Below are 26515 nucleotides of genomic sequence, written 5' to 3'. Positions count from 1 at the left end.
TTTAAACAGAAGAACGTATGAGAATCATGCCCTTAATGTTTTTAGTTCTTTTTAGAGCAAATGATAGGAAAGAAGGAGGGTGAAGCAGCCATCCTTCTTTCCCCTACCCCCACTCCACCCATGTTACGTTTTTAAAATTGGAGAGGTTTAGCAGAAACAGTAATAAGTTTTTCATTGTTACTTGGCCTAGTGTCCTTTTCTGATTGAGTACTACAGGAAATGAAGACTTGTACAAAGAGACAAAAATGACAATCCACTGTTGTTTCATATCCCAGGCCAAGGGTCTTGTAGGATCCATGAGAGTTGAATGTCAGGGCAGAAGGTCTCAGGTCATTACCATAAAAAGCTCTTTGGCACCCTGTGTAATAGAACAAAGTGTCAGACCAGTTCCCATTACTAGGTGCCTGTGGTGCTTTTCTTCAATAATCAGTCCCATTCAGACAGAGATTTTAAGGTCCTTGATCGTCTTTCTGTTTCACAAGCAGTAACTTTTTAAGGCTAAATGGCCCTAGAGGGAGAATGTTTTTGAAGTAAGGTTTAGGAAAAGAACTTGTTATATCCCAAAGCTGGCCTGATTCTTTCTCCTTTTTCCCTAAGGTCAGATGCAAGTTCAGCTCGGAGGGCACCGAGCTTGGGCATGTGGGTAGAGGGCAGCATTGTGGGCAGCATTCACTCCAGCTCCACATGCCAGCAGTGGAGTGCTGGGAGCTAATGTACAAGTGGGGATCAATTTTAGGGTGGCCTGCTTAATCCCAAAGGGTGGAATTTGCCCTACTTTGACCCTCAGCCTCAGATATGGGTACTTTTTTTTCTTCTTGAAACTTTTTAAGAGCATGAAAAACCTGGGAAGTGAAGATAGCCAAGATAACATTGCAACCATGCTATATATAAATGTGTGTTTTTTTCTAAAGTGCATTTTCAAAGTCCCAATTAGAAAATGTGCTTCACTGCTTTACTCTGCATATGCCCCAATGAATTCCAAGAGGTCACAGAGGCAGACTACAACTTTGGAGATTAGAAGAGCTTGCTCTTTAAAGAGCTATTTTTAGCTTGTAAGGGAGAGTGTAGGCCTGGAAGTGCCTGGCAGGTATGTCCTACAGTGGGGATCTAAATTGGAGGTCTGATTCCAGGCCAAGGTCTCAGCAAGGCTCCTTCTGCATTTGCTCTAGGAAAGGGTGGTTCTGCTGATTGTCACTGCTCTGTTGGGGAGTGGGGGTACCAGCTTTCCCTCGGGGAACTCAACCTGTGGTTGGGGGAGACCTCTTGTGTAGAGGGTACATTGTGTCTGGGCCCCGACTGACCTAAGCAGAAACACTAGAGCCTGAGGTGTCCAATAGCCATGCTGGAGGAAAGGACTCCCCAGGACTCATTAAAAATCACGATTCTATTTTGATGGTCACTAACTGGGGCTCCTGAGATGAATTTCAAACCAACACTTATATAGAATTGTCATCCCGCAGAGTGCACCATTCCAGGCCAGGCATAAGCGAAGGGCAGGCTTCGCTAGTGCCTGGCCTGGAATGAGGTAACAGGTGAGGTAGGAGGAGGAAAAATGTCTGCTCCGACTTGTGGACTGAGTCTGGACCCGTTGAGGAGATGCTGGCCTCCCCGCCGGCAGAGAGGGCCTGGTCCCGGGATCTCACCGGATACGGGTGAAGCTGGCCTGTTGGTTGTGTGATGGACAGGGTGAAGGGGAGAAGACAAGGAAAAGGTTTGAGAGGGAATGGCGAGGGTGAGATAGAGACACAGATATGCAGAGACGAGAGGGTCAGAAAACCTGAGAGAGACACAGAAGGAGGTAGAAAGACGCCGAGGGACAGGCATGGAGTACAAGAAAGACAGAGGACACAGAAATGAGAGTGAGAGAGAGAGACAGCAAGGGAGAGATTGAGAAAAACAGAGACAGTGAGAGTCAGAGCAGAGGTGGAGACTGGGAGATACTGGCCGAGGAGGAGGTTTTAGGAGCGAGGGAGGTGGCAAAGGCTGCAAGCATCCCCTATCACCCCACCTCCACTCCCAGGCCGCACCCCCGCCTTGCCCAGCCCACGGCTAGGAGTCGAGCGCGCAAGGTCGCCCAGTCCTCTCGGCTGTCGCGCGCTGAATGGCTGGCGGTCCGCAGCGCCCGGGTCTCGGGCCTCCCAGCTACAGGTCCGCGGTGCCCCGCGTAGGCGCCCAAGGCGGGCTGGGGAGACCTGCACCCTCCGGCTCCCGTTTCCGCCCTACGCACCGCCCCACTACGCTTCCCGCCACTCCTCTGGCGGTCGCAGTCCTCCTCACGACCCTTGGGAAGGGTGCACTGCGGCCACCAGAGACACCGCAGGAGCCACTTCTCCCTGCGGGCCCAGCCCGCCGAGAGCCTAGGAGCGGGATCCATTTACACGGGGTATTAATTGGTCTCTGAGGAATCGTTCGCCCACGTGCCGATGTAATTGCCCGAGTCAGGAAGGTAGGCGAGCCGAGCGGTGGACCTACGGAGAAAGCACCACGGCACCGGCGCCGAGAACCCCAGCGCACTCCAGAGCGTCCCCCAGTGGCCGGGCAGGACCACGGATAGAGCCTGCGACTCCGCTCCGGAGTGGCTCTCGGGGTTCTCAGGGCCGCCGGTAGAGGTACAGCTGCTGGCTGCGCCAGGATCCTCGGGGCTCAGCTCACCCCACCCCTCCCTCTGAAACTCGGACTGCTTGCGCCTGCCGTGTGGCTGTTTTCTTCCGAAAGGCCAGTGTCTTATATCTCAAGTTCAAGTCCTGAGGACTTGCCCAGTCTCCTCCCCTTAAGTCATTTCTACCATCCTTCGGCAGCCTCGGGAATCAGCGAGCCTCGGACGGCTCGTCCCACATCCAACGCGGGCAGTCCCGGTCTGTCCGGTGCAGTAGCCCGGCGCATTCGCTTCTCACCCTCCCTCTCTTTCTACCTCCCTTTCTCTCTTCCTCGCTTTCCCCCTCTACTTCCCCTCTCTCTCTTGCCTCTTAAGTTTCCTGCACCGTGAATCCAACTGTGCCAAGCCTAGACTCCCGCGGAACCAATCCTGAGCGCGACCCGGGTACTGGGACGCGGACTCTGCCGAGGCTGGACAAGGCAGCGGGACCGGTCCGCGCCCGAGCATGGAGATGAAGCGCCGGGGAGGGCATGTTCGGGACGCCGGAGACGCCAGGCCCGAGTAGCTCCTCCATGGAGCCTTCGCAGAGCGGTCCCTGCTTGCTGGATTCGCCCCCAGTCCTGTGCGGTACGTACCCTCCGCCTCCACAGTCCCGATATGGGGGACACCTTGGGGTGGGGTCGGTGGGGCAGCAGGAAGGGGCAGCGGGGAAGGCCACTGGTTGGGAGACAGAGTGAGCCTGAGGGGTGACCCTCACAGACCCGGGCAGGCTTTCACTCTAGAAGTTAGCGACTGGCTGTGCCCCTTCGCTCGAAAAAAGTAGTACATGTGTATGCGCGTGGTATCTGTGTGTGTGCAGGGCGCTCGAATGGGTAAATTGAAGCCGGCTTTCCTATATGCAAATTGCATTCACTTTCCCCACCCCCATCGCACCAAACGCGTGGAGATACCCGGTACCTAATCCTGGTCAGCTCTACCTACCCCTTCCTCTTCCCGCGCCCCCCTCGCTCAATATCTCTCGCTCGCTCTCCCTCTCTTTCTCTCTCCACCTCTCTCTGCTGGTGTGTACGTGTGTGAGCACTGCCAGGGCTGGCGAAGAACCAGCCACCGCCTTTAGTCCGAGCCTCCCGGCCATCAAACACTAGGGCAGGTCTCGCTGCCAGAGACGCTTGGTCTCGGAACCAGCCGGCACGCGGCTCTGTGTGCCCCGCCACCTCCTGGCTCCACCTCCCGGGAACTCGCACCCGAGCAGCACAGGGCGCAAGGAGCCCCTCATCCTCCAACCCTCCTGCCCGCCTGCCTGCGGACCGCGCGCTCGCGGGTTTCAGGCGCTGGATTTGCTCGCTTTTCAGTTTTTCCTGCCTCCCCCACCTCCGGGTTTTTTTTTTTTTTTTTTTTTTTTTTTTTTTTTGGTCCATCCCTCCCGCCACGACCCCCTTTCCGCGCTTGGTTGCCAAGCCTAACCTTGCCCGCGTGGTCATGGGATGTCTAATTTCATTTGTATCTAGGCTGCTGAGAGCGCTCCTTGCTCTATAAAGTGGATGTCAGGTGGATCTATGTTTTTGAAGGAACAAAGACTCAGCGAACGCACCGCCGAGGAAGTTTGAGACGCGGGAGGATGCAGGCTACGTGCTGGTACGTGCTTCTCCTCTTGCAGCCCACCGTCTACTTGGTAAGTCGCTGCCAGTCCCGTGCCCCCGCAATCACACCCTGGTCGCAAGGCCAGGCAACTGGGGGCGCGCGGGAGGAGGGTGAGACCGCCAATTCAGCGAGAGCGACGTTCCTAGCGACGGTGTTGGAACAACTTTGTCAAACTGATCTCCCCATCCCTGTGGGATTTTCCGGGGCTCCCACCCTCGTTTCCTGCTCCAGTACCCCCTCCTCTCCTGCGATTGATTCTAAACCGCCTCTAGGGCGCCCTAGATACCCAGAAACCGAAGAGATAGCTGGACGGGATGCTTTATAGGGAGAGAAGGCAAAGAGAAGGGGTGGAAGACAGGGAACTCTTATTAGTTCATCCAGAGTTTAAACGAAAGGAAATGGAGGTGGAGAATGGAAAGCAATGAATCTGCCCAGGTCCCCGACTTTCAAAGTAAATCCACCCACCTAACCCCCAGTTTGGAGATGCGGCACATAAAGAAGTGCAGGTAACTTTGTTCGACTTGTAGGGTTCAGACAGGACAAGTTTATCTAGGAGCCCCACAAGCGTCCAGATGGAGTTGGGTCAGAGATGCTCCAGCAAACATGTAGAGGCTCCCCTTCTGTCTCCTCCCAATCTCTCCTTCCCACCAGATAACCAAACCCCAGTTCCAGTGCTGAGCCCCCTTATTAGGGAGTGGCAGACCTTGTCGCTAGGGAGAAAATACTAAGCAAAGCTACCATCCGAGTCCTCCCAGAGCCGAGTTTTCTGAGGTCCGGACTTTGCCCACTGTTGGAACTGGGGTTTGCGTGGGCGGGGTGGGGGGCTTTGAGGGAAGCACTTTATTGTTGTGGTGGTGGTGGATTGGTAGCTGTGGACACGGCGCGGAGCCAAGACCGAGAGTACGATTTCTCGGGTCTGACTTCAGGGAGGGCCAGGGACAGTCTTATCCTGCTGGTGAAGTTGTGCTCAGTGCACAGAACCCCATAACCTACCTCTGGGCCGCAGGAGCGCACTGAGGGCTCTATGTGTTCCGAGTAGGAACAAGAAGCGGCATGATGGGTTGAATAAACGGGAATGGGGTGAGCGGTGCCGTCTCAACCCCAAGGGCTTCAGAACCCACAATCCTTGGAGCAAAAGTGTTGCCATACCTGCAGTTGAGAGCGTTTCCCAGCTGTTACCCTGGTGCCTGTGACTGCAGGGCTGCTAGTTGTGTGAACTCTGTATATGCTAATGAATGTGTATGTATACGTGTGTGTGAATATGAATGTAAGGGTATGTGTGTAAACGGGTTTCAGCTGGAATCCAAGAACCCTCAGTGTTGGCGTGTGTTTGCACCTTTATCGCCTGACCATGGCAGCCGCGGACGCCAGAGGGCGCTGCGCGTCAGTGTCCTCGCCTACAGGACACCTTGGGGTAAACAGGTGAAAGCCCGGGCAGCCAATCCAAAAGAACTGCCTTTCTGACTCCTTTACCGAAGTCTGTGCCTTCCCCGGCTAGAACGCAGACGCACTGCAAAAAGTGTCCTTCCCATTTCTCATCTTCAATCATTCTTGCCCACCTGTGTCCAGTAAACCCACTGACATTGAGAGTTTAGAGAAGCAGGGCAGAAAGTTTGGCCAGAGGAAACACAGAAATTGTTTGTTGAAAGAAGGGGGAGGGACCCAAAGTGAAAGCTACAGAGGGAGAATATTAAAGATTCCCTTGACCATGGAAACCCTCCTGCCCCTCTCCTCTGCATACCTTTACGCAGGACCTGAACCTCAGGACTGTTCGTAACGTCCTTGAACTGTGCTCACACACGGCAGAAGCTCGCGGCTGTGGTGCAGTTATTGCTTGGAACAAGTATTTCGATAGTCTGGAAAATAATCTGTCAAAAGTAGAAGTGAAATCAATACGTTGTGTTAAATTTTAAATGTGTTTGTTGGCAGTTAAACCGTTTTCCACTCATTACAACAACAGTGCTGGATTTATTCTAATGCGCTGCGTTCTCAACAACAAGCGCATTAATTCTCCTTTAATTGTAAACTGGGAGCATTTGAAAACCATTCAGTGTGAAAATTATGCTGATTCAATTACCGTTTAGTTACAGACTTCATTACCTGAATGCCTTTTGGCAATACAGAGAAAGGAGACAATTTTTCCAATTTCACTCAAAACAATACAAAATGTGAACAATAAAATAGAGAAGGCGATTTAGAAGTCCATTCTTTTTCTCTCCGATCTAAAGTTGTTTTGTGTGTCGGGGATTAGAAACCACACGCACCACAAAAACAAAAGGCTGGTGGCTGTGACCCAAGGCAGTATTTCCAGGGATTGCAGTCCCATGGTTATTTGTCGGCAAGATCCCAAGCTGTTTTCCAGGAGGAGCAAGAAGCTGACTTTTACCATGGAAATGAATTTAGAAGGGTGAATTGGGCAGTCAGGACAGGTTGGATTTCGGCAAGTAAATACGTAGAAACCCTTGATTAAATCTCTGGGGCAATGAGACAGACCAAGAAGTGGTCAAAGCTTCTTTCTCCATCTATTTTGTTAAATACCAGAAACAGTAACTGAATTTATCATTTGTTTGGAGCCGCACCCCAAAACATCCCAGCCCTTTGCAAGAAACTGCAGTAGATGCCTGCAGGTTGTCAGGAGATGCTTCAAGTTACGCTCCAAAAAGGCAGGGGTGGCAGAACCATTATTTTATTTTTCCCTTTGAATTGCCACAATCCAGGGAGGAGTTAAATGAGTAATTTTTTTGTCCTTATGGACTCACACCACAAGTTAAGTGACAGGGGCACTCTGTACATTGCCTCATAGCTGATACCACAGTATCACCTTTCTCTTTAAGCCCCTCGAATCCCAGTTATATTTCCCAAGGAATAATCACACATTATGATCCAGGATCAAGATTTGTTTAGGTATCTCCTATGCAACAATATTGAGGCTTCTGCTTATAGAGACATACCTTAAATACTCCCAATTTTAAGAAGATATTTTTTTAAGTGAAAAATAACTCTCTATCCAGCAGATCAGTGCTCCATATTTAAGCCACAGTTCCCAGCCTGTATTTAGGTGAATGTTTTCAAAGTATGTTTCTTGGCCCAGGGTTCTTTGAATGCCTGTTCTAGTTTGAGAATTTTGAGTCTTTTTTTGTGCTTTGAGAGATGGGTCTGTCCTGTTTCAAACTAGAAGCCTATTTTAATACTGCAGTGGGAAATTAGAGATGTGTCTGCAAAGTTACCTCCTGAAGCGTATTAGCTAGGATACTCAAAAATCACCACAGGGCTAACTCCAGCCATAAATGCAGGGGAGTGGGAAATCATTAAAAAATAAATAAATAAAGGCAAGGAAATCTTCTGTTTATTAAATGTTATTGAATTGCAGATTTAAAATTCTGAATTCAGCAGGAGAGGAACTTATAGTGTAATAATACTTGTTAAAAATAAAAAAGTCCTGCAGTCTTTATTCTCCTGTCAGTTCTGGATTGATTCCAGGATATTTTCAGTATGATATAATGGGGTAACAGATAATAGCATTTTAACAGAATTGAAGCACACACTGGATAATCTAGGGCAATGTGGTTTCTGGATCGGAAGAATGAGGGTCCTAAGTTGAGTTATGAGCTGAAGGACAGGCATGAGCACACAGGGAGGGCACCTCCCAGCAGAAGGCAGAGGTGTCCTGCTTGGGGGCTCACCTGTGGCAATTTTCAGAGTCAGGAATTAAGTAAAATAGCACTCCCAGGGCATGTTAACAAAAACGTCACTCAGAAACTGAGTCCAGAGATTCTGCTGAGAGGTTGAATGATGCTACTGTGATCAAGTCACACATCCACAGTCTATTTTGAGAAGAGGCCCCTTGTCCTCCAATTTAGTTCCCACCATTTTTGCTAGGAAATTAATTTGCTAATAATCTAGTCGCTTTTTTAACCGATATGGGCAAAAATGGAAAGTTCTTTCTCAAACTTGTGCTTAACATTTTGATTCATCTATTCCCTTGAATTTAGGGTATCCTGAAAATATGAATTCCATACCAATTGTTTAACAGAGATTAAAGCATGGTTAATAAAAAAAAAAGGCATGGTTAATATATTCATGGAATACTACCTCTACACTGTTAGAAGCCAGACTGTTTGGGTGAATTCCACTCACTATGAAGGTAGCTGTTAAGAAATGTGGAAGCTAAGGGAAAAGTAGCAGGAAAGAGATCACCAATGTCTATCCTTTGGACTAGGTATGTGTCCTTCCCATTCTTTGAAAATTAAGCCAGCTGACCGCTGAACATTTTAATTAATTTCAGCTTATTCCTGAAAAGAAAAGCACATTACCTAACAGCAGTGATTCAGTGTTCTCTATTAAGGTCAGCTCTCGGAGGCAGTACTATAAGTTACCCAATCCCACTGAATTTCCTGACTCTTGTGCCCTAGATCAGCCTTCCAGATAAAGGATTAAACCTAGATTTTTAAAGGAGCCTATGCCCCAGCAGCACAAAATGAGAACTCATCAGTCTCAACACCTATTCCAGGGCTCTGTGAGAGGAGAAGTTGCTACCACTCCAGGCATTTCCCTGAAATAGTCAACTCTCCACTGACCAGGAAAGCAGCTCTCTGGGGGTGTGGAAAGCGCTTGGGTGGGTCGCACTTCTACTCACTTCCAGGAGGATTATACTGGTCTGGGGCCTTCTAGTGATACTTTTGGGGAAACAGCTTTCAGTATTAGAAGGAGAGAACTAGAATTGCTCCAACTTTCTCAGCAGTGTTTTCCCAGAAAGCCATTAAGTTTGTGGCTCCTCTTTGTGTGAAGTTGATTTCCATCTGGCTTTGAATTGTTGGCGACTATTTCCTCCTAAATGAAAGTGTTGTCTGGGTGAAAAATATATCAGGTGGCAGGGAAATTGGTTGATTTTTTTGAGATAGGTGACCAATGTCCTACTTTTCTATCTGAGGGAAGATTTTCTGCAGACTACAGAAATTGACAGTATTGTCCAGGTAATAACCACCGACCACAATATTTTCAAAAGGGCATTTGAGTGATGAAAGCATTTGGATATTGCTTTTTCAAATAAGCAATTTTCTCTCTTGGGCTTCTTTGATTTTTATAGGGGGTGGGGGAGAAGGGGCCACGCATTGGCAAAGGGATGCCTTCCCAGTTTCGCCTAGTTCTGAGATACCTAGGTACTTGTCAGCCTTGCTTGGAATTGCGGGGTCTGAAGAGCTCTCAGTGAGTTTGACTGTCGCCGCAGTGATATTAAGGGTCAAAAGGGAATCCTGAGAATGAAGAATAACCCTCTTGTTGCACTCGTCCTCCCATAAAGAAAGCTGATGGAAGCTGTGAAAGTTTGCCTGCTCTCAAGTGGCTAGCTAGGAAGCGTTTTCTTTCTTTTCTTTTCTTTTTTCTTTCTTCCTTCCTTCCTTCCTTTCTTTCTTTCTTTCTTTCTTTCTTTCTTTCTTTCTTTCTTTCTTTCTTTCTTTCTTTCTTTCTTTCTCTGTCTCTCTCTCTGTCTCTCTCTCTGTCTCTCTCTCTCTCTCTCTCTCTCTCTCTTTTTCTTTCTTTTTTTAAAAAAATGCCTAGGTTTGATTCGATTCAGGTAAGTTCTCTTAAAGCAACTTCGTCCTTTAGGAGCTTCAGATCTCATTCTAAGACCTTAACAGTCCTCGCCATTTTAATTAATAGAGGGAAGTAGGCGAGTTAGCCTGCCGGGCACCGTCGGGTCAGCGACTTCCAGAGCAGCTGGGTGGCAAGGCGGGTCTGCTCCCTCGCCTCCCCCTACATTCTTCTAGCCAGTCCTGCCGTCAGTTTGCGGGAAGTTGCGATCTTGATTTACCCGCTACTCAAGCCCCAGACCAGCTCTTTTTCTCTAAGTCAGCACTAACCCCTCCCGGAGCTCGGTAACCACGGCGCGCGCGCATTTTTCTGCTGCCGATGGGCAGGTTGACGACTCCGCTTGAAGGAATGTGACAATAAAGTGGGAACCAAAGCTTGGCAAGCACTTAATCAAGGATAAAAAGGTTCCGCCGTAAGGATGTCACTCAATTTATTGTGAAAGTCGAATGAATTACCTTAAATGAAAGTGCTTCCCAGATGAATATTACCGGCAATTTCCTGAGCTGGCTCTGTCAGCACGAGATGAGGAAATGCCAACCCAGATCAGGAAAGAGCGCCCATCTCAATTACTATGCCAGCCTTTCAAGAGCGGCTTTTTATTGAGATGATATGTATTGGCGGCTTCTTCAAGCCCCTCCGCGTGCCCAGGAGTGCGTTGGCGCATTTTCCAAGTTTGCTGTCTGCCCTCGCGGGTTGCTGGCTGTTGTTTAAACTTCTAATGAGCTTGCCGCGTTTCTGCTGCGGGCTCCAAACCTGGTTGCCTCTTCTGTAAAGAGCTTTCCCTAGTATGTTTTGTTTACTTCGGAGGTGGGGGCTGGCGGGGGGTGGGTGGGGGTGGGGCGGAGAGAATTCCCCTTCTAGGGGTCCCACTGTTATAGAAGGTTCCTCGGCATCAGGTCGGGGGCTCAGGAAGGCAAGTCGGAGCCCAGAGCTGGGGCCTGGGGATGGTGAGTGCCGTAGGGCCTCAGGAGCAGAGAGCGCGCTGCACGTGCCCCTCCCGCCGCGGCTAGCGAAAAGCCTTCGCCGGCTCCCACTTCCTTTAAAATTAATGAGCGTATTTTACTTTTTCCAGCTGGAAATACGGTGGGGAGGGTGATAAGCAGGCCGCGGCCAGAGCACACCGCTGCATCTGCATGAGAATGGAGAACAGTGAGGCTTTTCTGGTGCTGTTTTTCTCCCACAGTAAGACAAATTGCTGCTTGTAAAAACCGAGTGTTTCCTTAGAAACTGGCTCGTGGGGGCTCTCCTCGTCCCTGTCGAACCTGACTCTGGCCGGGCCTCGCCCAATATCCCCGCCACCCTAATGGATTCTGACGGGAAGGATCGAGACAGCGGCTCGAGGGGCGCGAAGAGAGGCTGCGCGCCCTCGCCCCATCGGAGGAAGCGGGCGTCCTCCTGACATATGCCGCCCCCGTTCTCAGACCCCCTTTCCCACCCATTGATTTTCAAGGCCATTTCAAGTCATCTTCTTCAGATAGAAGCGAGAAACTTCCTTCGACGTAGGCTTCAGACCCTCGACTCGGAAACTCAGCCCTCTGACCGAAGCCGCGGAGTTCGGGCCTGGGAAAGTTTCCCAGGCTGAGTCACCGCCGTCACAGTTGCGCTCTCCAGTGTCTGCTTTTAGCCTCAGGTGACCTCCAGCAGTCCCAACGGGTTTACGAAAACACAGGTGCAGCCCTCTCGCGTCTGGACCCCAAGGCCTCACACCAGAAGCGTGGCTTCTGGGGAACTCTTCGTTGACGCCGCCGAGCTTCGATGCTTCTGGGGCAGCCGGCAGGACAACAGCGGTTCTCCGGAGGGAGGCCGTGGCGCGGAGGGTGAATGGGGCCTTGGCCGGAGGCCGGCGGCTAGGCAAGCCGGGCCCGCAAAGCGATCCCTCAGGACCACGGACAGCGCCACAGGCTCCGCCCCGCGTGGTGCCCGCGGCCCGGCCTCCCTCCCAGCCGCGGTGCGGGCTCGGCCCCTCTGCAAGCAGAGTGCGCGCTTTCCGCAGACACCTCGCTGCCGCCCAGTCGCGACCTGAACCACCCGCCTCCCCCTCCCAGTCTTCCGGGAGCACTAAGCTCCGATCGCTAGGTCCCCAAGGTTTCCTGTGGTCCGAGCCTCTCGTTAGCGCTCCTTTCCCCGCCCCCTCCCTGGTGGCGGCGTCACGTGGTCGCCACAGAGTTTGTCCTGAGGAGAGGTGAATCCTTCTTTTCCTCCACTTTCTCCTCCCCTGCCTGCCCCCATTGCCTCGCACAGTTCGTTAAATCTACCCCTCCTCCCAAACAGAAACGCGAATCCTGTGAGATAGAGCGGCAAGCATCTTTAACACTGTAAAAGACTTGTTTGACAGACAAGGAAACTGAGGTAGGAGGGGAACCAACTGTCTCGAAAGAGTAAAACCAAGTGGGGAACAATGAGTCCTGCCCTGTCTCCCACCTGCGGGGAGCACGGCTGGAGCCACCAAGTCGCCCACCAGATATGCGCCTTTGAAAAGCAGCGCGGGGTGGGGTGGGGTGCGGAGTCCTAATTATTATGAATTTCCAGAGGAGCAGTAATTATTCACGGAGAGCAGGCGAAACAACGGCCTGAGCAAAGGAATCGATATATTTGTTATCGAAAGTGCCTGGCTCGCCCGTAATGCAGACGAATGGGGATGCAGCCTCATTATTTTCCGTGGTTAGGCTCCCCGGCGTGGGGCCCGAAGCAGCATGGGATCTATCATCATTAGACCCGGGATGGGGTGGGGGGCAGTTTCTCCTTATTTACTTAGCAAAACAAACACTCCACCAACCCTACCCCCTCGAACACTGATAAATAACCGTCGTTCCTCCTCCTCTTCCCCCTCCCCTCGCCCTCTTGCTCCGGCTTCTGTTGCACACTCCCCCCGCCCCCCGCCCCCCGGCCTCCCCGAGCACTCTAGAGCGGACACTGCGGTCACTTGAAGTGCGAGCAGTTCCTCCTTGGCGGCGGTCACACGGTTGATTTGGTCCAGAAATAAGCCGGAGAGTACCGAGCGTTGGCGCTAGGGGTTCTCGGTGTCAAAGGCGAAGGTTGGCTGGGAAGTTCCGTCCTTTTCTCTCGCCTTAGCGTCAGAGCCAGTCCTTTCTGGACTCCCGATTCTGCAAATCCCCGCAGTATTAAAGGAGCAGGGGTCTGGCAGGCAGTGCTCCATCAACCCGTGTGAGAAGCCAGCTTGGAGAAATGCAAGCCCGAGAGAAGAGAACGAATCTGGAGGTGAAGGGAAGTCGAATATTGAATAGGAAGGGAAGGGAAGGTTTAGGCATAACGCCTCCAGGGTATTCTCGAAGGTTCCCGGTGAGAACGGCCTTCTTCCAGCTCCAGGTGAGGTGCTGGCCTTTTGCCTGCGCGCGCCAGTCAGCTGCAGTTTTCCAGGAGTGGGAATGGGCCCCACCTGCACCCACTGGAGTCGCCGAACTGTTGAGGGTCCTGCCGAGTATATTGCACAGCGTCTCCCCATTTCTCTTCCATTCTGCAGCCCTCACGCCCTGGCACAGCCTTTCTCACTCCTAGAAGTTGCCTGACGCTCCTGGTGGGCAGCTGCTGGGATGAAACTTGTATTCCTGTACAGGTGTCTTCACTGTTCCCTGAAATGCCACAGTTCTTATGGTCAAGTGAGGGGTGTGTGTGTGTGTGTGCCCGTGTGCGCGCGCGCGCGCGTGTGTGTGTGTGTGTGTGTGTGTGTGTATCTTTGAGTGCTTGGTCTTCATCTGGCAGCCTTTCCCTTATTGCAGCAGATCAATGCTGCAGAGAAGATAGGGTGTGGCCCTTAAAAAAACCCTAACTCCTCCTCCTTAATTGCAGTAAAACTATCATAGTTATAATAACATTTATAATAATACTGATTTAAAATTGTGGACTTCCAGCCACTAAAGTAATAATAATACCCTTCTCCCCTGGAATTTTCTTTTCTTTGGAGCCCAGCCTTTCATGGTACATTGTAATTACCTGAGTGTCTTTGTTTCCTTGCCAGCAGAAACAGCTAGCCAGCACAACACCAGCACTGTATGATCTACTGGCATCATTTCCTCCCACCATCTTCATTTTTAGAGGTTTTATAATTAAACTCTGTGAGATATATGTAACATAAATCCAGTGGAGGACTTTTTATTTATATTTATGTAGCATGCTGAGAAAGGAAAATTAAGGAAGTGCTTATATTGAAGTAATAAGCCTGCTTTGATATTAACAGAAATGTCACTTTAATTTACTTTTCTCAAGTCTAAAAGACTGTCTCTGTGAGACCAGACCCCATAGTCATGCCTTTTTCAGGAGAGATCCCAATAAAGTGAAAAAGACATTAATTAGCTTGTACCAACTTAGTGGGGAAAAAGGCCAGGCTCGCCACTCACTGGAAATATATACCAGGCTAAATGTGGCAAAGTTGCAGTATGATGTAGGAAGTTGAGCAGCTAGCTGGAAACAGCTGCAAAGCCCTACATTTTTCTGCCTGTCCCTGCCCCTAACCTGTCACAATGCACATTTACACATAGAGTAACAGGGCCTTCCAGAGCCAACACAAAGACATCATGCTGCAAATCAACAGGAATTTTAATAAAACTGAAAACCATAGACTAAAAGGAAGAAGGCACCGATTTCCTTCTCTAAGATAGGTTATTGCCAGAAAACTTATGATGGAAAGTCTTGGAGAAAATGTCCTGGCTTAGAAGACCCTTTTACATGTACAGGTTAAACACACACACATACACACACACACACACACACACACACACGCACACACATAAGAGCAAGACTGGATATCTGTACATCTACTCTTTGAAGGTTTCCATGGAAAATTATAATGGGGAATTCTTTTGTTTTCATAAGTTGTTGGACCCGAAATTTCAACTTGGGTTTGACAGTACCATTTCCTTGATAGGAATCTGTTACCTGATACTACATTATTTCCTGTTTATGTCAGTATTTTCAGCTATAGAGTGAAAGCAATTTAGGTGAAGAAGAACTACTGGCACGATAGCTGGAATTTCAGTGATGTATATATATGCCAACCTCTCCAACTGAACTTTAGTAAATGATACTTCTCCTTGTAACCTTGTAGCTGAATGCTATTAGAGGCCCACAGGTATATAAAACAGCTTATATAAAATTAATGGACTGCTTTACATTCACAATCTCTTACTCGTGAAGCCCTTGTAAAATATTACACCTATTTAAAATAGGGAGAATATAAAATCAGGTTTGGTGTGCAATCGGTAGTTGTAAATGGTTCGATGAAGTATTTGATTGTTTTGAGTGAGTTTAACAGTGTGATGGAAATTTATTGTTCATCTTTGTTCACTGATGTGCTAATCATAAGGCTGCTTCTTCTTTTATGTACTTGGCCAGTTTTGAAACTGATCGTAAGGTTCCAAGGCAACATCTAAGTACATAATCAAAATTTTAGGAAAGATGAATTTATTGACTTACTAGATTACAAAGAGATCCACGGGTCACCATGAAGTCACACACACACACACACACACACACACACACACACACCCTCCAACATTGCTTTATTATTTTGTTTAAAATGATCAACCATATATTTATTGGCATTGAATACACTGGACATTTTATATGCATTTTTTGAATAGGAAAATGGATAGAGGTTTTAATTTAGCATCAGACTTCATAAAAATAGTCTTTCTGAGTATAGTGAAATTATTAAAATAAATCTCTTCTTGTTTTTCATTGATGTGGACAAAATTTGGAAAAATGAGAGATCCTCATTCTTTTTTTTTTCCCCCTCGAAACATATATTAAAGACTGCATTTCTCTTTAATCTGTTACTTAGTTTATGATCTCAAAGACAAGCCGTAAGCCCCACTATGGATTTTTTTTTTCCTTACTATGCATTTCGTTTGGGGAATGAAGCATTTTTTTTCTCCTGCCTTGTTAGACTGAGAATTTTACGCAGCCTAAAACCGTAGTGACCTTTTCCAAGCCTTCTTCCCCCTTTCCCCCACTTCACTCGAAGTTTACTAGGTAAACTTCTAGAATGGTCATATTTTTTTCTTCTTGTATAAATGGCCACTAGACTATTGTGTTAACATCTCCTCTAAATGAGAAGCAATGCCCTAATTTACCAACCATCTATATACATTGCTGATGCTGCTCCATACTTGATGGAAAACTCTTAAAAACATGCATCAGAGTACATGAGATCCATTACACTTTTTGTTTGAGAAGTTTTCAATGAAAATGCCATAATTAATCCCAGGTTTGATTCTAAAACTGAATTGAACTATGAGTTGTGATTTGTTGTTGGAGCAGTTGTGCTGTTGGTAATAGGACCGACTACATGATCTCTGAAGCTGGAAATATAAAATACCTTTACTCACATAATTTTTCTGCTTATTTGTGAATAGTTTCCTGTGCCAGGGCACCATCGTTTATTGTCTTACAGCATTAAATGTAGAGAAAGATGCAAACCACTGCATATGAAGTTATTCATGGATAGTCAGTGTAGTATTTCTCTGCTCTTGATGTGAAACTTAATTGCTATTGATGTTGAGATTTTGCAGAACATGGCAGAGTTTTTGCCTCTTTCACAAGAAATATGTAATTGAATGATGAGTGCCTCATATTAGATTTTCAACCTTATTTCTGATGGTTTAGTAAGGCAGTGTTACGAGTAGCTGCACCAGAGGCAGCCACAATCTCTAGCCATTATCAAACTAAAGCAGAACTGGCACTAGCACATATGAGCTGAGCTACCACTTTTGGATCTGCAGCTCTGCTGTCAGGCTGAAATGTTCTGGAGTGTGGAAGCATGAAGAGTGAATGATTTGGCCTGAGATGTTTAATCCTGCCTTGCATTCTTGACTGAAATCCTTCACAGTTAGAAGAGCTCTAATGTGTGGCCAGATGGATTTGCACATTTCTCAGACTGATGGGTTTTTTTCCCCCCTTGAACAAATGCTGAAAAAAATGAGAAGTTTTAACAGCAAATCAACATGCCAAAAGATGGCTGATATCCTCCCAAAGACCACTACTTCTAGCTAGGTGGATAATATCATGGCACCTGTGCAACGTCAGCAATGAATTCATTACTCTTCTATTCAGGAATAGAAAAGTAATGATGAAAAAGTGGGTGACTTCTTGCTCCAGTGAAGACCTGGCCACAGGAGGGAGAAAATAGGCCCTTTTCATTCATCCTGGATGCCCCTACCTGCCTCCGGTCTCTCTCTCTCACTTCAATTCTTAAGGGAAATGGCATTGATAAAAGACTTATTAGGAGAAAAGAGGGGAAGAGAATGGCAAAGTATCTTCTTAATTCTGTGACCTTGGGCAAACTTTTTAACCTCTCAGATCTTAATTACCTAATCTGTAAAATGAGGCTAACAATACCTCCTACCCAACAGAGTTGTTATTGAGGATTAACTGAGTTAATGTGTTACAAAGAGCTTAGAAAGGTGTGTGGCACATAGCAGTGGTGAATCAATAGTAAAGGAAAAAAGTTGAGGGAAAGGTTTCTGGACCAGGTTCCCATGCTCCCAGCACAGCTGTTACAGGGATGAAACACCGCTCTGCCCTAAGACCAATCCTATCTTTTGTTTCCCTCTTGCAGCTGGTTGATTGCTGTACCGTTTGCCCAGGGCTGCCCAGTAAGCCATATGTATTTAATGGGAATAGTAACCATTATGATTAAAACACAAGAAAATGGCCATTTCTACAGCAACTACCCAAGTGTTTATAGAAATGAAGAGACAAGTCATCGGCAGGCCCAATGAACAGATTGCCTAATTGAAATGAGAATTCTTGTGATGTTTTAATTTCAGGTGACAAACACTGTGGGCATTTATTAAGATCTAATTTTAAGTATTGATTAATTTGTAAACAGTATTTGCTTTTATTTACTTTTTTTTTAACACTTGAAATTCTCTTAAAATTTGCACACAACGTAATCAAAATGTACAGCCCACTGGGTTTTAAAGTCCAAAGACCTTTGGACAGGGGATACAGGCTGCTTTTCTCTGGTGAAGTTCATTCTAGCTGCACGCTTGTATGTGGCAGTACATTAGCTCCCCAGAAGTACTAGATGAAATAATTTAGTGGGTTGAGAGCACAGCACCCTTCCTATATGCTGCTCAGAATATCTCCTGTAGGCCACCATATGCCTCCTTCCAAGGCATTGTCCTGGGTACCCAAGAAGGGTTCCTACACAGAGATAGTATTTTGTGTCTTGGATTTGACTTGAAAGTGGGGAAGGTGTGGAGATGACTGCAAAAGATAAAATCTTCTACCTTCTTGTTTATACCCTGAGCCAAGCACTGTGCCTGGACTTTAGCATGGATTTTTTTTTTTTCATTTAGTTCTCTTAACCCTGTAAGGTGATAGGTACCATCAGTAAGGTACTATTAATATCACTAAATATTAATATATTAATATGCCCATCCTAGTCATATCATTAATAACACTCCATTTTATAGATGAAACAATTGAGGCACTGAGAATGTGAGTGAACAGTGCAAGGTGGAAAGATTCTCTTCCAGATAGTCTAATTCTTGAGCCACTGCTTTTAATTACAACACCATAGTGTGTGTGTGTGTGTGTGTGTGTGTGTGTGTGTGTGTGTGTGTGTGATTAAAATATTTTTTGAAAGAAGGAACTGGGTTGCTTTCTACTTCAGTGACTAGTTCTTGCTACCCCTCCCTCTGGATAGACCTTATTTGAATAACTGGATGTGTACATAAAATGCTGTTGGTACTACTGTAATTTAGTAGTTTTATTAGATGTAGTGCATCAAAGGGGGGATACAAAGGTAATATATGCAGGTTTGACACTGATGGTCGTGACTCTAGCTTCTGCTGATGGTGTGTGTGGGACACGGTCTCTTTAGGAACTCTGCATCTATTGACCTGACCAATATGAAAAATGATCCCTGGGCCTCAGGGTAAGGTAATAAGTGAGACCCGGGCATAAAGCACAGCTCTTACAGTCATCTGTGATGGAGTTTAAAATGATCCATGACATCCGTATCTCTTCTAACAAATCACACACCTGTTTTCTGAATTATTTGCCATGTCCGGGCAGGAGGAGGTAGGGAGAGGAGAGTAGAGTTTATTTGTAAGGGGATAACCACATGTAAGAGGCATAAACTCTAGTGTTTCTCATGGCATTTATCCTTGTGAGTTCTGTGTTTCTGAGAGCTGACAGATATAAAAGAGAGATGCAAATCCATATTATTTTATAAGCAGAATCTTTGCACATTGATACAAATTAAGAAACTTTAAAAAATCTGTTTAGCTTAATACCTTATAGTCAAAATAGCCCCAAACATTGAACTAGTTTAGCATAGGCATTTTCACTGTGGGCTGGATATGTGATTTAAAAGTCAAATAGAAAAATGCTCACAAAATATTTTATAGAATTACTAGGTTTATGTTGAATTTAGGAATTTTTCTATTTCTGAAGAATAAAGGTAAATCCAAATACTCCTGCCCAAAGTAGAAGCCCTCTGGCATGAGATGAAGGTGGAGAGTCTGGCGTCATTTCAGTCTTGTACTACATTTGACCTTGGGAAAGCTTAGTTATGCCTTGGGGCAAAAAATTAAATGTTCCATTTTGCAGCAGTATCATCCTTCACCTTTATGTGGATTTAAAAATGTAAATAAAATTGCTTTCTGTAAATGGTATACATGAAGGTCATATTCATATTCTCTGCAAGGATTCCAAATGCCATTTGACCCATCATTGGCTCAATAGATAATAATGTGTTCTATTAGTTTTTAGTAATCTACTTTTTAAGCATTTTATGACCCAGTATTTTTATGCTTAGTTCCTAGTTTGTGAAATAAGAAATCAGAAATAAACCTTTTAGCAGTTCATTGTAGATTTATTTATAGAATGTGGGCTTTCAACTTTGAACTTTTAAAAATGCCAGATCTTCCCAGAATACATAGTCTGGCTGAAAATCTGCAATGAGAGAAGAACGTGCTTTTGAAAAATTTTGGGGGTTCAAGCTTATTCTAATTATTATCTCCATTCCTTTCCTTGTAGGCCAGTCAGAAAATGGGGTTTGAGAACCCTCATAGCAGAGTGCAACCAATGGACTTAGACAGTAAAGTAACTGCTCTTCTCTTTGAGAGAGAGGGTGTTTGAATTCTTTTCATTGAAATTTGGATAATAAGACCCTGATAGATCCTTGTATTTAATTGTCATGATTTTGATTGTTAATGACTTTTGACTGCTTCTTCTGGAGGTACCTGTCAGCCATTTCCGAAGCACAGATGGCTTTATCAGAAGCAGTAGGAGTTCCTTTTTCTTACTAACCTCGAGCTGAACAAATTATTTTGGGAAGATGAGCAGACCAATATCATCACTCACAAGTTTTTCTGTCTTTGGGAGATTATTTTGTTTATTGAATAATGTATTGAGATCACTCTGTTTCAAAAATTTCTAGCTGTTTTTTAAATTGTAAAGAGTATTAGTCCTCTCTCTGAGTAGATATGTCAAGAATATTGAATGACCAAGGCCGTAAGACAATGATAATACACCCCTGTTTGCTTGGGAAAGTCCTGTTTTATGCCTATCATTTATATCAAAAATACCATCTCATTTTCAAAAGTGTTTTGGTGGGGATGGTAAATTATATGGTCATCTTATATACAACTCAACCCTCAAATGGCTGAAAAAGGTTGATTATAAGCCTTTATGAAAGGCTTATGATTATGAAAGATTGTTGAATAGGCAAGGAAATCATTCCCATCTTTTACGTTCCCTTTCTTATGAGACATTCAGGGTCCTCATGAACTTGGGCAACCAGGGTTCACTACCATAATGTGCTTCATGGAATGTATCCCATACTCTTTATTTAAAAATTTGGTAACATTTTAAATTAAATATTGTGCATTACACAGTCATGGAAAAAGCTGATAGAAAAGGACTGGCTGATTAGCTATGCAGAAGTCCTGCAGGGTGGCATCAGCATGGAGAAATTGCTTTGGTCCAGGGCCCAGACACTGAACGTTACCAGTGCTCCTAGAGTTAACACAGAAATAGACTCACTCTAACCAGCAAATCATTTTGATAATGCCATTTTGCTGTGAGAATAATATCTAAAACACTATTCAGAGCACATTACTTTCAATATGGTAGCTCTGGAGAGTCCAATTAGTAATCAAAACTTTATACATATAAATATATATATGTATGTGTGTGTGTTTCTATATGTATGTGTGTATATATATGTGTGTGTGTGTGTCTGTATATATATATATATATATATATATATATATATATATATAACTTTGAGGTTATTTCATAAGACGCATGGCAGACCCCAAAGTAGAGTCGAAGGTTCCCTTTTTCTGTCTAGTGTCTTCCTATCCTTGAGAGTACTGAGCATCATCACCTTGCTTGCTTCTCTGAATCCTTGTTTTCTATGCTGACAGACCCTTTCGATCTTTTTGATACATTCTTTCTCTAGGTGTGTGACTATCATTGATAAAACTTTGAGCAGCTGCTTCCGTGGACCTATTGAATATTCTTCCTATTCCCATTATTTATTTTATTAGATCTCCTGAAGGCATCATTTTCTTCCTTAATGTCTTGGTTCTTGATGCGTTAGAAACTCATTGACACCCTTGACCCTCCATCATGTTTTATATCTTCCTTTTTTAGGGCTTTGCAAGGCCTTGAGACTAGGAATGTGAATATGTGATGTTGATTTAATAGGTTTCTCTTTCACACCTCTACTGGGGGTTATTCATGATGGGTAATTCAAGCAATTAGGCAAAGCCATTTAGTGTGTGGTGGGAAGAGGGAAGAAGGAAGCATTTTCCATGCCTTTGTTCAAATGCTTGAGCTGTTTTTACAGTAGGCATCCTATAGACATGTCTTGGTTTTTCCAGATTTCATGGGATTGTAGAAGTTGATGCCTGGTAAAGTGTTAAAAAGAGTGGGGGAGAGGGTGAGGTGCTGGCTGTGGGGATTGATACTAGAGACGCTTCACGAATTCTCCTTTGTTTTGCAAACGCATTGGCAAAAGTTAAATGGATCCTCCTTGGTAAGAAGCGTCAATGCAGATTGCTCCCTCTGACAGCTCAGGAGATGAGTGTGCTTCTTACTTTGCTTTTCTGGGAAAATCTCATGAGGGATTGTTCCCTAGGAATCTAGTTTGTGCTGGTCTCTGGCAAGGATGGTTAAAATTTTTTAAAAATCTACTTTTATTTTTAATTGTGGTAAAGTATAACATAAAGCTTACCAGCTTAACCTTTACGCGGGCCTCTCACTGTTGTGGCCTCTCCCGTTGCTGAGCACAGGCTCCGGACGCGCAGGCTCAGTGGCCATGGCTCACGGGCATAGCCGCTCCGCGGCATGTGGGATCTTCCAGGACCGGGGCACGAACCCATGGCCCCTGCATCGGCAGGCGGACTCTCAACCACTGCGCCACCAGGGAAGCCCCAGCTTAACCATTTTTAAGTGTACAGTTCAATAATGTTAAGTACATTCACATTGTTGTGCAACCAATTTCCAGAACTCTTTTGATCTTGCAAAACTGAAACTCTATACCCATTAAAGAGCAACTCCCCATTTTCCCCTCTCTCCAGGCCCTGGCAACCACCATTATACTTTCTGTCTGTTTAAATTCGACTACTCTAAGTACCTCGTATAAGTGGAATCATGCCATATTTATTCTTTTGTGACAGGGCTTATTTCTCTTAGCATAATGTCCTCAGGGTTCATCCATGTTCCAGCATGTATCAGAATTTCCTTTTTTTATAATTAAATTTATTTAATGTGATCGTATTTATCAATTAGCCTACACCCTGATAATATAAGAATTCATCCATATTTTCTTCTTGTACATACATGGTTGTTTTATTTTACATTTAGAACCCTGATCCATTTTGAATTTATGTCTTATGTATGGTGTAACAGAAGTCTAATTTTATTTTTTCAAGTGGATAGGCAGACAGCCTACCATCAATTGTTTAAAATACCACCTTTGCTTCAGTGATTTCAGATGACGCTTTTATCGTATACTAAATATCCTTGCATCTGTTTTTCTTCCATTGGTCTGTTTGCCTCTGTATGTACCAGTACCACGCTGTGTTAATTAGAAAGGCTGTCTAGCTTTATTTAATGTCTGTTGGAGCTGGTTCTCTCTCACAGCTTTTCCCCCCAGCTTTATTGAGATATAATTGACATATAACATTGTATGCATTTAAAGTGTAGAATGTGATGATTTTATACATGTATATATTGGGAAATATTTGCCACAGTAAGGTTGGTTAACACATCCCTTGCCTCATATAATTGTTTCGTTGTTGTTCTTGTTGTTGTTACAGTAAGAACATTAATGCTCTACTCTCATAGCAACTTTCAAGTTTTTAATATGGTATTGTTAATTATAGTCACCATGGTGTACATTAGATCCCTGGAACTTATTCATCTTATAACTGAACGTTTGTACCCTTTGACCAACCTCTTCCCGTTTCCTCACCTCTCAGCCCCTGGCAACCATCATTCTACTCTTCGTTTCTATGAGTTTGTTGTTTTTAGATTGCACATATCAGTGAGATCATACAGTATTTGTCTTTCTCTGTCTGACTTATTTCACTTAGGATAATGCCCTCAAAGTCCATGTTGTCACAAATGGCAGGACCTTCTTCTTTTTTTATTGCTGAATAATACTCTCATTGTGTATATATGTGTGTATCTATATCTCACATTGTTTTTATCTGTTCATCTGTCAGTGGACACTTAGGTTGTTTCCGTGTCTTGGATATTGTGAATAATGCTTCAGTGAACATTGGTGTGTGGATATCTCTTCCAGATAGTGATTTCATATATTTTGGATGTATACCCAGAAGTGGGATTGCTGGATCATGTGGTAATTCTATTTTCAATTTTTTGAAAAACCTCCATACTATTTTCCATAGTGGTTGTACTGATTTACATTCCCACCAATGGTATGCCGAGGTTTCCTTTTTTCACCATCCTCACCAGTATTTATCTCTTTATGTTTTGATAATAGCCATTCTAACAGTTGTGAGGTGATATCCCACTGTGATTTTGGTTTGCATTTCTCCTCTTCATTGTGCACTTTGCTTCCTCTGCTACACAATTCTTCATCTTTTCTAAGCCCTTAGTTCTTTTCCAGTTTTGGCTTCTAATGACTGGGGAAGTGGTAGAATTAGGACCATTCGTGGAGAAGGATGTAGAAAATCCTCTGATGATACGTTTTAGCCACTAGCTCCTCTTTCTGATTCCTGCTTTATCTCTCTTCCCTTAATCTATGCTATCCTCAAAATTAAGAATGAGTACAAAAGGGCCCTTTAAAAAGGGACACATGGTTCTAGAGAAATATTGCTGGTTCATGGTAAAGGTGGAAAGGATGAGGCAGCTTTTCTAGCAATCAGTGTTGACTGGAGTCTCAATATTGAAACCAGAGTTAACATCCCCATGGGGTGTTATAACAGGTTTTTGGTAAATCATGAATTTCTCAGTTCTTGGGGGTTACCGCAGCTGGACATTCATCTTTCTTAGCTACTGTCTTATATTTATGTGCTTGTGGTAAACAGGGCATTTTGTGGTGGGGGGTGCTTTTCCTGTCTCAGAGACAGGAAACAGGTCTGTGGAGAAATTATGTAGAAATCTTTTTTCTCTGATAAATGCAAAAGACAAGGACAATTATCAGAAACTGGAGTGTAGAAGTCTAACTTATACTACTGATTTCATCATCTGAGCTTCTCTGCACTGTGGAGTGAACTGTGGGCAAGATGGACTGAATACTTGTGTCTCAGATTATCAGAGGGAGCCTTGTAATGCTATGCCATGCCGTTACTTTCCATACGGCCCCCAATGAGTCACTGAATTATTCTACGAATTATATTATTAGTTCTCCTATATGTAAATTTAACAAAAGGGGACTAAAGCTGTGTTTGCAAAACTGTAGTGTAGGTCTGAAAGGAAAATGAATTGGCTTAAACTAAAGATCAACTTGTGGCCACTTTAAAAGGCTAATCCCAAGACTTTAATCAGCTGGAGTAATATTCCATGCATGGAGAAAATTGATGTACTGAATATTGTGTCTTGGTGAATAATCTCTGGTCCTATTTTCCTTTGTGGTGCCATTGAATAAGGAAAGGAGTGGATCTCTGAATGGAAATCCGGGCTGTTAACAGCTCTAGCAGAAGGGTGAAAGGTAAAGCTTTATTTCCAAGCCAGGGCATTTCAGCTCACAATGAGAACAGACTTCCCTCTTTCTGAATACCATCTGCACAGTCTTGTAGCCTGAGTTGATGTTTACTGTCCAGAGAGAATGACACTTCCCAGAAAGGATCAGAATTTGAGCAATGTTCCAGCCTGGAATTTTAACATTCACAAGCCATTTGTGAGCACAAGTTGGGAGGAAATTGCCTGATGCTTATCAGTGTCCACTTTCTGTTACTTCTTCCAAAAGTGTTTGGGCCAATATTAAATATCAGGTGCTGTTGGAAGCCACTAACCTAAAAAATAAAAAGTGACTTGTTACAATGCACATTGGTGTACTTGTCAGTCATTCAAACCAAATATGAGATGCAGGGTTTTCTTGCCATGTGTCCTAAGGGCTGTTTCTTTGCCAGTCATTTATTTGCTGACTCTTACAGAAAAGAACAATTCTTTAAGGCACTTTTCTAGATATAGCCTCTGCTCTGAAATGGGAAGGAACAAAGCTAGTTGTTGGTAATTTATTCTATAAGTGGTGAAGCTGAGGCACAGGATAGTTAAATGTCTTACCTGGGTCACACATGTAGGAGTTAGAATCAAGTCTGCTGACTTTCATCTTGCCAGCAAGAGAAATTAAGAACCACAGGATTTCATACTATTTTGCTACTCCCTGTCTACATAAGGGTGAAAGCCTAATATATTGACTTAGGGGGATCTTACCTAAAAGCATAAAGTTTGTAAAGGAGATAAAGAATTCTGGTTCATCTTGGTGATAGCTGATTAACTCATTGATCCCTGGCTTGGGAATAATAAATAATTGTTGTGATTGTTCATCATTATTACTTGATTTCAAGGTTGCTGTAGTTTGAGCAGTTTTATACAATAATCTGCCCATCTCTTTAGAATTCACAGAGGCAATGGGACCTTGAGTCTGGTCCAAGTGGCTGTGTGTGCTCAGCAGAGTCTGGTCCAAGTGGCTGTGTGTGCTCAGCATCAGAAGAGGTTCAAGGAAACAGAGGTCTTATTGGAATGACATCTGCCAGCCATGACATACCAGGGATCGGTGAATCATGGAGGAAAAGGAATTCGACAGGCTTGAAAACATAACTTTTTTTCTGGCTTATTTGACTTTGAGCAGAAAAACGAACTAAAACAAAAGTAGTTGATTTTTCTATTTCTCATACTTTGTGCATCCAAATTCATAAAGCTATATTAAATTAACTATAAAAGGAAACAATTTTTTGGCTTTATGAGACTTGTAATTTAAGCTGTTGTTGCCCTCTTATATCTATTCACTTATTAAGGTCTAGCTTGTTGAAAACAAGGCTTTGCTTTTGGCTTATGTTTTCAATTTATTTCCTTGCCAATGCTAACTCTCCATTTGCACCACCCTCCCCACCATTGTCTAAATAAACTCTTCAACTCTCAAACTATATTAAATTATCAGAATGGTGGCACGTTATCCTAGGTATACTTTCAAACACGGCACCTCACATGTAGAACAGAGAACCTCTTATATCCACAAAG

General features: G+C 44.8%; 1 protein-coding gene across 1 annotated transcript in view; it reads left to right on the top strand.

Moving 5' to 3' along the window:
• Positions 1-4214: 4214 nt before the first annotated feature.
• Positions 4215-26515, top strand: part of NXPH1 (neurexophilin 1) — a gene marked incomplete at both ends in the record, with an annotated part of 288833 nt that continues 266532 nt past the window's right edge. Inside the window, one exon of the mRNA XM_082845918.1 lies at positions 4215-4268. Coding sequence (XP_082702044.1) covers positions 4215-4268 — 54 coding nt within the window. The remainder of the gene's footprint in view (positions 4269-26515) is intronic.

This window comes from Leucopleurus acutus (genome assembly GCF_964270905.1).
Source record: "Leucopleurus acutus genome assembly, chromosome: 9".
In the NCBI taxonomy this organism is placed as follows: domain Eukaryota; kingdom Metazoa; phylum Chordata; class Mammalia; order Artiodactyla; family Delphinidae; genus Leucopleurus; species Leucopleurus acutus.
Note: the sequence above shows the minus strand (reverse complement) of the source record. Positions and strands in the feature narration are given on the sequence as shown.